At 35.9% G+C, this 12,049-nt stretch overlaps 1 protein-coding gene across 2 annotated transcripts; it reads left to right on the plus strand.

The window, feature by feature from the left end:
- The first annotated feature begins 669 nt into the window (after positions 1-669).
- On the plus strand, positions 670-11,612 carry LOC123697138 (symplekin). Of its 2 annotated transcripts, none has more exons than XM_045643554.1 (14): positions 670-686; positions 1,230-1,393; positions 1,480-1,673; positions 2,630-2,822; positions 3,611-3,792; positions 4,003-5,531; positions 5,853-6,092; positions 7,105-7,314; positions 8,200-8,306; positions 8,702-8,807; positions 9,265-9,383; positions 9,892-10,035; positions 10,627-10,761; positions 11,188-11,612. In XM_045643554.1, exons 2-14 carry the CDS (start codon positions 1,346-1,348, stop codon positions 11,245-11,247), a joined length of 3,267 nt encoding a protein of 1,088 aa, XP_045499510.1. In that variant the 5' UTR covers positions 670-686; positions 1,230-1,345; the 3' UTR covers positions 11,248-11,612. The 2 variants fall into 2 exon arrangements, with proteins under 2 accessions (XP_045499510.1, XP_045499511.1); XM_045643555.1 differs by having other exon boundaries at positions 11,191-11,612.
- The last annotated feature ends 437 nt before the right edge of the window (positions 11,613-12,049 follow it).

Here is a 12,049-nt window from a genome sequence, read left to right on the forward strand (position 1 = left end):
TTATTTTTTATAAGATGCAATACTTCTAAATAATACCTAATATAAATAGGTATGGCCGTTTTTAAATACTTAAACACATGAATGAATCACAATTATATGAAAAAGTAGAGAGTTTATCCTGATAATAATTGCTGTCTCTCAGTGAAAGTCCCGTCAAAATCGGTCCAGCCATTCCTGAGATTGAACAATCTGACAGATGAAAATTGTATAAACTACTATTTTGGTATATTATGTGCAGTGTCCATCCATATGCATTTTGTAAAAATAGACACAATATTCAATATTAAAAACAGACACTCCAATTTTATTATTCGTTTAAATAGATTTGAATCAAATTTCATAATTTATGCATTTTGATGTTACAGTACCTAGGTACGTGTTACAGTTAATTAATAGTGTAGGCAACTGGCAACACCATCTATATTATCCGTCAATGACGGAAGAGCATCAATGATTATTACCCACCCGAATAAAAAAGTCGTCAAGTGTCATCATAATATTCACTATTCCCCTTCAATGGCGCCTACAAGTGGTGTGCTAGAAAGAGACGAAACATTAAAAATAACGTCAATGTTGGCCAATTACGTTTTCTATCATTATTTGACGACGCGAAATGTTCAAATGTCACGTAGGTAGGTAATAAGTACCAATCAAGAAGCTTATATCTACACCAATTATCGCAAATCGCTTCGCACCAGTGTTCGGAACCGTACGATAATTATTGTACAAACACGATAATTTTGTGCCTACGTACGATGTACGATAGCATAGTATTATCGTGCGATAATTTCTATCATGCAAAATTCGAGAATTTATATTATTTCACCCATACAAATATGAAATTTTGACGTGTTTCATATCGAACTTTCATGGGAACAGTGAAATTTTGTCAGATTGAATTTTAAACTTGGCGCGTTTATTGAACATAAAGTGGAAATGGAATCGGTTCAGGTCTATAGTCTGTACCACGCGTAAAACCAAAGAGTACATAATGAATAGTAGGGCACGTAAAACGTTTGGGTTTCAGTTCCCGTTGATTTGACAGCGGTAGTTAAACAAAGATTAACTATAGGGACTTGCATACTTATCAATATTACAATTTATATGATTTATTGACTTAAAATTCACTTTATTCAAAAAAGTACGATAACTTCGAACCATAAACGCCTAATAAACGATAATTTTACGCCCCTCGTACGATAATCAGCTCACTTCAGGTTGCTAACACTGCCTCGCACTCGTGTTTTCGAATGATGATAGATTATTTTAATTTTAAAGTTATTTACTTAGGAATTATCATACAATGAAATAATTGTTCATTTAATTATTATAATAAGTTGCAAAAATGTCGACAAAATTTCAGCAAAATCCAAATGCGGCTTTGGAAAAGCAGGTTCGTTGAATCGTGAATTGTTTTGTATTTAAACGATTAAAGTTATTAAAATTGGAATTGTTTTTTATTTCCCTTTTCATTTTCAGCTAATACAATGGATAAACGAGGCTGGTATGTCCGACGGCGGGAAAAAATGTGGACTACTACGAAGGATCGTTGAACTACTTTTGCATCAACTATCACCAATGATTCCACTATACATGGAGAACGTGTTAAGTTTTGTGAGCGATAAAAGTACTGAAGTTCGCAAGATCGTTATTGGTTTCATACAAGAGTTGAGGTGAGATGTGGTTCAAGTAGCCAATTAGCTTTAGAGTTTAGACTGGAAGGTTGTGGAGGATGAACTCAAACTCAAAACCTATTATATATCGAGTTACGTAGGTGTACCAACTAGATTCCCAACAGATAACATAATATCATTATCAGATATATTATATATATATAGGTCCAAGCCATTTACAAGTTATTCATACTGTTCTCGTTCACTAGTTGCATGGTATTCTTTATACGCTATTAATTGAATTGCTGAATAAGTTAGTTGACTGCTACTACTTTTTACTGAATTTGAAGATAATTTTATTTTAATCTGAGATCTTGCTTATTTGTAGACAATTTTGATTGTTGTAACAAACTCAAAAACTACTGTACTGAAACTGAATTCAACAATATTCTCACAAGAAGATAGCTATGTTATCCCCAAGTCAGTGTGGATTTTATTTTAGGCAATCTAACATCAAAACAATTTTTCGAATCGGACCAGTAGTTCCTGAGATTAGCGCGTTCAAAGAAACAAACTCTTCAGCTTTATAATATTAGTAGTTACATTAAATTTAATATACAGTATACAAACAAATGTTAGAACTAGTCAGGATACAGATAAATCAATAACAGAAATATGCCCTACATAAATGATAACTTTAAACTATGTACTTCACATTCTGTTCTTATCCATAGTCATATTATAAATGCGAAAGTAACTCTGTCTGTCTGCTACTCAATCACGCCTTAAATACTGTACCAATTTGCATGAAATTTGGTATAGAGATATTTTGATACCCCAGTAAAGACATAGACTACTTTTTACCCCGGTACATAGGATAGGTTTTACCCCGGAAATCCCACGGGAACAGGAACTATGCGGGTTTTTCTTTGACTGCGCGGACGAAGCTGCGGGTGGTAATAGTACTATATATTCTCTTATTTGAATGCTATCAAACTGCAAATTCACATTTCCAGCACAAACTTCCCGGACAATCTGCCAAAGGTGATCAGCCAGTTACAGCTCCTGGTCATCGATCCAGTGGTAGCTGTGCAGAAGAGAGCCATACAAGCGGCCAGCGTTGTGTACAAGAATGTACTCGAGTGGTTGTGTACGTCCTCGCACGAGGCCGACATGAAGTTTGTGTGGGAACAAATTAATAAGTCTAAGGTTGGTTGATTTTTTAAGCTATTGCATAGCTTCTATCGCGGGCCTTGAGCGCGGGGATCGAATCGAGAAATTCAGTAACGAAAAAACCTCACGTTCCCCACTGCGACGGATGGAGGTGTGGCTTGAAGGCATAGCATGCAATAGCTTTACCGCGGCAGTCCCCGAGTGCCACAAGTCGTTTTTTTTTAAGATCACTGGCTGTGCCCTGTGGTTTTACCCGTGTTGCTCCTCTCGTTTTGTTCTTATTGTGATAATAAATAGTCTATACTCTAAAGCTTTTCTTGATAAATAAACTGTCTAAGAGTGATTTTTTTTTCAAATTGGCTTCTGAATCCAGATTTTAGCGCATTAAAGGAGAAACAAACTATATGCAAAATATTAGGATTGATAAAATCTTTTTTTCACATGTGGTTGCAATATAATTTTTTATTCACTCTTCTTTTACATGAATATTCTCTGTATTTTTCCGATAATGAATTTTATTTATTACTAGCGGTCCGCCTCGGCTTCGCCCGTGGTACATATTTCGCAATAAAAGATATCCTATGTTCTTTCACTGGGTCTAAAGATTGTCTGTGCCAAATTTCATGAAAATCGGTCCAGTAGTTTATGCGTGAAAACCATACATACATAATTACAAACCTTTCCTCTTTATAATATTAGTAAAGATATCATTATTTGAAGTTAACCAACCATTTTCAACATCATTGCTATTTACTTTAAAGATCACAGTCATTAACTTCAATATTTTTTTATGATTTTTAATAAGGTTTTTCGTAAATCCCTAGTTGCTGGTACTCAACATGATAGACAGTGAGAATGAAGGAATACGGACACACGCAATTAAATTCCTTGAAGAGGTGGTTTTACTGCAAACACCTGATGTTGAAGGTTCCAATGATTTCAGTTTAGATGATTTGCCGAGAACACTTACGTTCTTAAATCGAAAATCGTTAGAAGAAGAAGCTGAGTGAGTATAGTATTATTGAACTAATCAAACATTTCAAAAATAATTTTGTTTAAAAGTTAAAAAAAAAGTAATGTTATACATCAAAAGACCTGATAGGTACTTATGTATTTTCTTATTATCATAGTTATGAGTGTTCAAACAAACAAATCGCTCTGAAATAGACAAGGGTTCTGAATAATTATGAAATATTGTTTTTATTTTTATTTACAGACACATATTCCAATTATTGCTCAAATTCCACAATTCACAACACATATCAAGCGTCAATCTAATGGCTTGTATGACAACAGTAATATCTCTCGCGAAATTCAGACCTAGATACCTACCGAGAGTGGTCCAAGCGTTAGGCGATCTTCACACAACCCTGCCTCCAACGCTATCACAATCGCAAGTGAACTCTGTGCGAAAGCACCTTAAAATACAGATCATTAATCTGGTAAAACACCCGTCTTCTAATGAAATGATTCCTCAGTTGTTACAACTTCTATCCGACATTGGAATGACGCAACAAGAGATCAACAAAGTCATACCAAAAGATAAGAGAAACAAAAGAATGGCTGACGTTAAAAATGGGGACACACCAGCTAAACGCTTCAGACTAGATTCTCCACAAAACAGTCAGGGTAGTGACAGCAATAGCAGAACAGAATTATTCGATGACGACAGTAACCAAAGTGCAAAGACGAGCCCAGTAACCGAGGATTCAATTTACGAAGGATTGAACAACATAGATTTCGTAATAAACCTCGTAACAACGACGTTACTTACTCAGTTGCCGACTGAAATGCCAGCGAGTTTCTTAACAACTTACAAACCTATTCCAAACTCAGGGACGGCCCCACAAAAACGTAGTTTGGCGAAAATGATCCTTGCAGTGATCAAAGGTGAACCAGAAGTACTCCCTCCGCCACCGATAAGTCAACCGGCAACCACAAAAATACCACTTCTTTCGGAAGACGATGAAAAGATAACCCTAAAGAACGCAGTAGCCAAATTACAAGAATCAACTAAAGCTGATCGTCAAGTTGAAAATGCGGTTTCTAAACTTATGGAAGAAACAAGACAGGAGTTCCTAAAAGAAGAGGAAAGAAAAACGAAGGAAAAGGAGAAGCAAGTGCCTCCACCGACGCCTTCTGTTCCAAAATTGAAACAAAAAGTCAAGCTTCTAAAACTACAAGAAATAACACGTCCGGTACCGAAAGAAATCAAAGAGCGAATGATGATACAAGCAGTTGCGAGAATTCTTAATTCAGAAAAGGAAGCGGCTATCGGTGGAGCCGCGCAAATTCGCGCGAAATTCATAACGATATTCGCATCTAGTTATTCTCCAGATATTCGGGATCTAGTAATGAATTACATACTAGACGATCCTGTAAGCAGGATAGATTTAGGTTTGTCCTGGTTATATGAAGAATACGCGTACATGCAAGGGTTCAATCGACACCCGGCTACCTTACAAAAGGCGAATGAAAAGCCCGATCAGAATTACAGCCAATTACTCTGCGCTTTGGTGACGCAGATTTGCGAAGGGGGGAAACCATTACTAGAGAATAGTAAGGAGGTTTTATTAAGGAGGATATACACAGAGGCTCCAGTAATTACTGATGAGGCAGTGGATTATTTGAAGCATTTGGTGATAGAAGATAAGCTGGTGTTGGCTTTGGAATTGATTGAGGAGTTGTGTGTGATGCGGCCGCCGAGAGCACATAAATATGTGCCAGCACTTGTGTGTCATGTTTGTGAGTATTGTTTTTATGCAAAAATTAGAAACTACCTTCAAATTATCAGTTATAATTAACTGTTTATTCAGAAGTATGGGAAATGTGATTTCTGAAAAAGCTAATTAACGATAAATGTTGATAAATCAATAATAATGTAATTTTGTTTTTTAATTGATTGGCCAAATGTATCCCACAAGTACTATAGTTTTTTTTTTATGTGAATAGAAAACTTTATAATATCTTCTTAAACTATAGTCTTTGAAATAGCAAATCTGCTTTGTCTTTAACAATTGTTACCAGTTCTAAATATGAAGCATGAAAACATTAAAAAAATTTCAGTGAATGAAAACGAGGAAATTCGGGAATTCGCATTAAAATCAACAATTAACATCTACAAAAGTGGATCAGACGCTGTCAAAAAGGTCATAGAGAAGAATGCGTTGCTATATTTGGGTTTTATAGCTTTGGATTCGCCGCCATCAGAGCTTATGGGATCGCGTCATAGCTTAAGGGTCTGGTCAGACGATTTGTACAAACTGTGCCTCAATTTGGTCATGGCGTTGTTTTTGGAGAATGAAGGTAAGATTTTTGTGTTTTTTAAAATGTTGGTATTGGTTCCTATTTTATATTTATTTATTTCCTATTATTTTCTTTATCTCTATTATTAATTATGCACTATTAATGTGTGCATGAGTAATAAAAAATTTCATGGTATAAAAATAAAACACAAGTGTTTTGTGCACTGTATATTATTAAAACAAAATTTATACATAAAAAAGCATTTCAAACTTAAAATAAGTAACTTCATTAACCTAATCAAAGTTTTAATTGTAAAAGCAACCCTGCTCTGTCATGGTCACGGCACTGTCGCTATGTTATAATGGCTGTGTTGCAGCTGCTCCCTTTCTCTCTTATATTTCTGTCGTGGTCATATCGTAGATTTGCTCACTTCATGAAATGATCGATCATTTCATGAAATGTGACCATTTCATGATGTGGCCAACTTGGTTTGACCAGATCGATCGTCAATGTTTCACGATTTCAGTTTTTAGTTTCCTCATTTGGCCAGATCATATGAGATATAGGGAGTCTATAAAATATTAAAAAAATTCAGAATATTTTAATAACTTGTTTAGTGTCATTTATTCAGTGGGCTGAAATAAATACCAATCTCCGCATCTACTAATAATTACTGTAACTACTTTATACGATATAATCAAATAATTTTGACCATTTCATGAAAAAACTGCGCGTTAAGTTGCCCATATCGAGATACGACTTCTTATCATTGATATGCTCAAACCACATCATGATGTGGCTATTAGACATTCAACCACTTCATAAAATGCGACCATTTCATGAAATGATCGTTCATTTCATGTGGTGAGCAAATCTACGATATGACCACGACATATCCAACATTCCAGAGCTGAATAATGTCTGAGTTTAACGCTAGTTTACAATTTGCATCGCATTTTTTGCCTTCATAGGTTTCTAGTTTTCATTTCATGTATTATTTGATAATAACTCATATTCTGGCGTCTTTACTCTACTGAATGTTTAACTATGATAAATATTCCCGACATTCCAGAGCTGATAATCGACGTGGCCCGCGTGTACGGGTGCTCCGGCGCGGAGGCGAAGCGCTGCGTGCTGCGCGCGGTGGAGGCGCCGCTGCGGGGCGTCGCGCGCGCGCACCCGCCGCCCGCCGCGCCGCCGCCCTTCCGCGCGCTGCTGGCGCACTGCCCGCGCGGCGCCGAGACGCTGCTCACGCGCCTCGTGCACATCCTCACCGACACGGGTGCGCACACACCCCGCACACACCCGCACACCCCGCGCGCTGCTGGCGCACTGCCCGCGCGGCGCCGAGACGCTGCTCACGCGCCTCGTGCACATCCTCACCGACACGGGTGCGCACACACCCCGCACACACCCGCACACCCCGCGCGCTGCTGGCGCACTGCCCGCGCGGCGCCGAGACGCTGCTCACGCGCCTCGTGCACATCCTCACCGACACGGGTGCGCACACACCCCGCACACACCCGCACACCCCGCGCGCTGCTGGCGCACTGCCCGCGCGGCGCCGAGACGCTGCTCACGCGCCTCGTGCACATCCTCACCGACACGGGTGCGCACACACCCCGCACACACCCGCACACCCCGCGCGCTGCTGGCGCACTGCCGCGATACACGTATACTCACCCACACATATACACACCCACACGTATACACATGCGCTGCACACATACGCACACACCCCGTGCGCCTGTGGGACTCCCCAATACAAGTATACATATATAATTACACACACATGAACCACAAACGACACACACCACCGCATAAGCACTCCACACACACATGCACACATATGCGTACAAACCATATACTTCATTGATAAGCGTGCTTTACTTCGCTCCATACGCACTCGCAAAAACAATTCCACAATATATTTTATACTTTATTAACAATCGCCAGTCACAAAAATTGAATTACACACACACATACACTAAAAACCTAAAAATACACAAATATGTATCATGGTACGAAGTTGAAATGTGAATTATAATATAATAATACAGGAAATAACACCTACACTTCACATAAATATGGTTTTCCACTATTTTTGACTTACATACATTTCTATACATTAGTACTAAATAATAATATTTTATCTTCTTTCTTACAGCGCCCCCATCACCAGAGTTAGTCGAGCGAGTGCGTGAACTATACGCGACGAGAGTCAGCGATGTTCGCTTCCTCATACCAGTACTTAATGGACTTAGTAAACGAGAGGTATTTATCTACACTAATATTATAAAGAGGAAAACTTTGTTGGTTTGTTTGTAATAAATAGGCTCATAATATAATGAATAGGCTATATATTATCACGCTAAGACCAACAGGAGCGGAACCACGCGTGTGAAACCGCGCGGCACAGCTAGTTTTTTATATGCATGTATTAAAATAAACTTTAAAAATCTTTCATAATATGAAACATTTTAAAATTTTTATTATATATTTTTTTAAATATTATTTTAATTTATAGATCTAAAAAAAACTTATACTGTATAAAAAAGTAGGTAGTATAAAATTTGTTTGATGAAAATGAATTGTAAAATTATTGTTTATATTTCATAGATGCAATAGTAAAATAGGTCAAATAATATAAATAATTAACTATTTTGCAGATTCTAGCTGCTCTACCGAAATTGATAAAACTAAATCCCGTGGTTGTCAAAGAAGTATTCAACAAGTTATTGGGTTTGCAGAATCCGAATAATGAACAATTACCTGGTAAGATTTATATAAAAAAAATATTTTATTTAAAAAAATGCCATAATAATATTCTAAATTGTATTTTAAATTGTAACTTAACTGCATTAAAGACTTTATTATAATATTTGTTCAAAGTTCAAAATATATTAAATTTAATTCGCGTCATTACAGAATACACAGAAATGATTTGTAAGTAACTGCATCTAATTTTGTGCAATCTTTTTCTAACTCTCTTCTATTTACTAAGTGTGATATTTTTAACGTGTGTTCTAAAAATTCTTACAAAATCTAGAACACAACTTTAAATAAGCGAAATCAGATAAGAAATCTAATTTTTATTTAGTTGTAAACTTACATCAAATAAAAAAAAAACTTTGTTTTTCGTTTTTAGTATTACGTTTTTTCTTACACTTTGTTCTTCTCATATTTAATATAGGTAATTTATGCGTAGGTGTAATATATTTTTTTATTTCAGTTTCCCCTGAAGAGCTACTAGTAGCATTGCATCTCATCGATCCCAACAAAGCAGATCTCAAGTATATCATAAAAGCAACTGCGCTTTGCTTCGCTGAGAAAAATGTGTATACGCAAGATGTAAGTAATAATTACTTCTAATATTTTTTTAAAGCTTTTATTTTTATTTTTTGTATTCATATGTATAAAGGCCTGGACACACATGTGCTTTTAAAACCATATTATGAGGTCTTTTTTATATATTTTATGTATTCCCTATATTTTATACGATCTAGCCAAATGTGGATGACAAAATCGTGAAACATTGACGATTTAACGATCTGGTCAAACTATGTTGGTCAAATCATGAAATTCGACCATTTCATGAAATAATCAATCATTTCATGAAATGAGCAAATCTACGATATGGCCACGACATAATATATGCGTTTTACTGGTAAAATACTTTCAAAATAGGTTTTATAGTTTTTAAGTTTATCCCTTACAAACACACATAATTCAAATCTTATTTACTTAGCTTTGCTTTTAAAAGATTTGACTTTAATAAAAAAAAACTACACAAGTGAGCAAAAAAATGATTTTTAATTTTATCAAAACTCCTTTATTATCTGATAATAAATTTTTAAAGGTGGTATCAGCAGTACTCCAAAGGCTGGCTGAAGAACAAGACACTCCAGTCCTGATGATGAGGAGCGTCCTCCAAGCGTTGACTTTGTACCCAGCTTTGGGGCCGCTAGCGTTGAATATTCTGCAACTGCTTATCGATCGAGAGGTTTGTGAAAAATATAATCATACATTTGAATATTAACTTTTATATAGAAACTAGAGGTCCGTCCCGGCTTCGCCCGTGGTACATATTTCGCAATAAAAGGTAGCCTATGTCCTTTCTCGGGTATCAAAATATCTCTATACCAAATATCATGCAAATTGGTTCAGTAGTTTAGGCGTGATTGAGTAACAGACAGACACACAGAGTTACTTTCGCATTTATAATATTAGTATGGATTAAGAAATTTATGCTAAAAAAGATAATTTTAACCCATTTTTTCTGCATTTTTCATTGATGATACGATCTAAAGTCTAATTGGTAGTAATGTTTTATCCCTACTAATATTATAAATGCGAAAGTAACTCTGTCTGTCTGTCTGTAACTGTTTGATTGTAATGAATAGGCTCATAAACTACTGGACCGATTTTAAAAATTCTTTCACCATTCGAAAGCTACATTATCCACGAGTAATATAGGATAGGTTTTATCCCGGAAATTCCACGGGAACGGGAACTATGCGAGTTTTTCTTTGAAACCGCGGGCGGAGCCGCCGGTGGAAAGCTAGTTTATTATATAATTATCATTATTCATCAGGTATGGACCAACAAAGTGGCCTGGGAGGGATGGGTTAAGTGCTGTGAACGTCTCGGCCCGTGTGCCTCCACAGTACTGGCGGCTTTGCCCCCGAGGGCAAGGGCGGCTTTGCCCCCACATCTTGCTCATGCGCAGGTAAGAGCATTTTAGTTATTTTTTTATAGATTTTTTTTTGTGAAAGGGATGTTTAGTGAAATAAGTTGGTCACGTATAAATATAGAAGTTGTGTAAAATACAGGTAAACGTGGTAATTTCGAAAATATATTCATGACAGTAATTTTAATTTTAATTAAAAATTCGATCAAATCGCTTTGTTTCGTTAACGTTAAAGTTCTATGTTTATCCTAAAGTATGAAGCTGGCAATTTAATAAAACGGCTGATAATATGAGGCTAGCAACTTAATTAAACGACTGATAATACGATGAAAGCTTTATTTAAAGATTTTGAACTCTGTTACCAAACTTTTTTAATAAAAAACTTTTTTAATTTACATAAAAGTTATAACGTAATTTTCTTTACATAAAATATGATAAAAGATTAAAAAAATTATTTACTTTCAGGAGACGTTCCCTCAGCCTGTGCCGAAGCCTATAGAGCCTCTACCTCCCGGCATGGAATGACACTACAACTTTATCACGCGTCTATTAATAACAATTTAATAAGTACTGGTTTTATTTTAAATTTTTCATATGAAAAATTGATTTTTTTTTCAATCACATTAATTGTATTTTTTATATATTCTAATGAATTTGTGATGCGTAAAAAATAACCTTAAATGTTATAATTTAAAAAGAAGATTAAATAGATAAAATAAGAGAAAGAAGAGCAGAAAAATACACAAACAAAAATACCCAGTACTGAAATAACTTAATAAAAGGGAATTAAAACGCACATCGATCTATTGAAAAAACTTAATAATCCTGCAAGCGTGATAATATAAAAATGGATTGTATTATAATGTGTTGATAATAAAACATTCATTACATAATTGTATTTTTATTTATAACTAGCTTTCCACCCGCGGCATCGCCCGCGCAGAAGAAAGAAAAACCCGCATAGTTCCCGTTCCCGTGGGATTTCCGGGATAAAACCTATCCTATGTCCTTTCTCGGGTATCAAAATATCTCTATACCAAATTTCATGCAAATTGGTTCGGTAGTTAAGGCGTGATTGAGTAACAGACAGACAGACAGACAGAGTTACTTTCGCATTTATAATATTAGTATGGATTATCCATACATTTTACATTTTTTAAAGAACAGTAGTAAAAAATTACAATAATAAAAATAACCTTAAAATACTGTGGGCCAGTTTCACGACTTGTTGATAAAATCACTGATAGTCTATTAAATACTTCTTAACCGAAACTTCAAAAAAAGGAGGAGGTTTTTTATGTATGTACACCGATTACTCCGAGGTTTC

This window comes from Colias croceus, chromosome 14 (genome assembly GCF_905220415.1).
Source record: "Colias croceus chromosome 14, ilColCroc2.1".
NCBI classification, from domain to species: domain Eukaryota; kingdom Metazoa; phylum Arthropoda; class Insecta; order Lepidoptera; family Pieridae; genus Colias; species Colias croceus.

Bases quoted from the DNA above. Each gene is read 5' to 3' on its own strand.
- LOC123697138 (XM_045643554.1), top strand. From the start codon at position 1,346: ATGTCGACAAAATTTCAGCAAAATCCAAATGCGGCTTTGGAAAAGCAG. The intron at 3,793-4,002 runs GTGAGTATAGTA...TTTTATTTACAG, and splicing joins TCGTTAGAAGAAGAAGCTGA to ACACATATTCCAATTATTGC. The intron at 9,384-9,891 runs GTAAGTAATAAT...AAATTTTTAAAG, and splicing joins AAAATGTGTATACGCAAGAT to GTGGTATCAGCAGTACTCCA.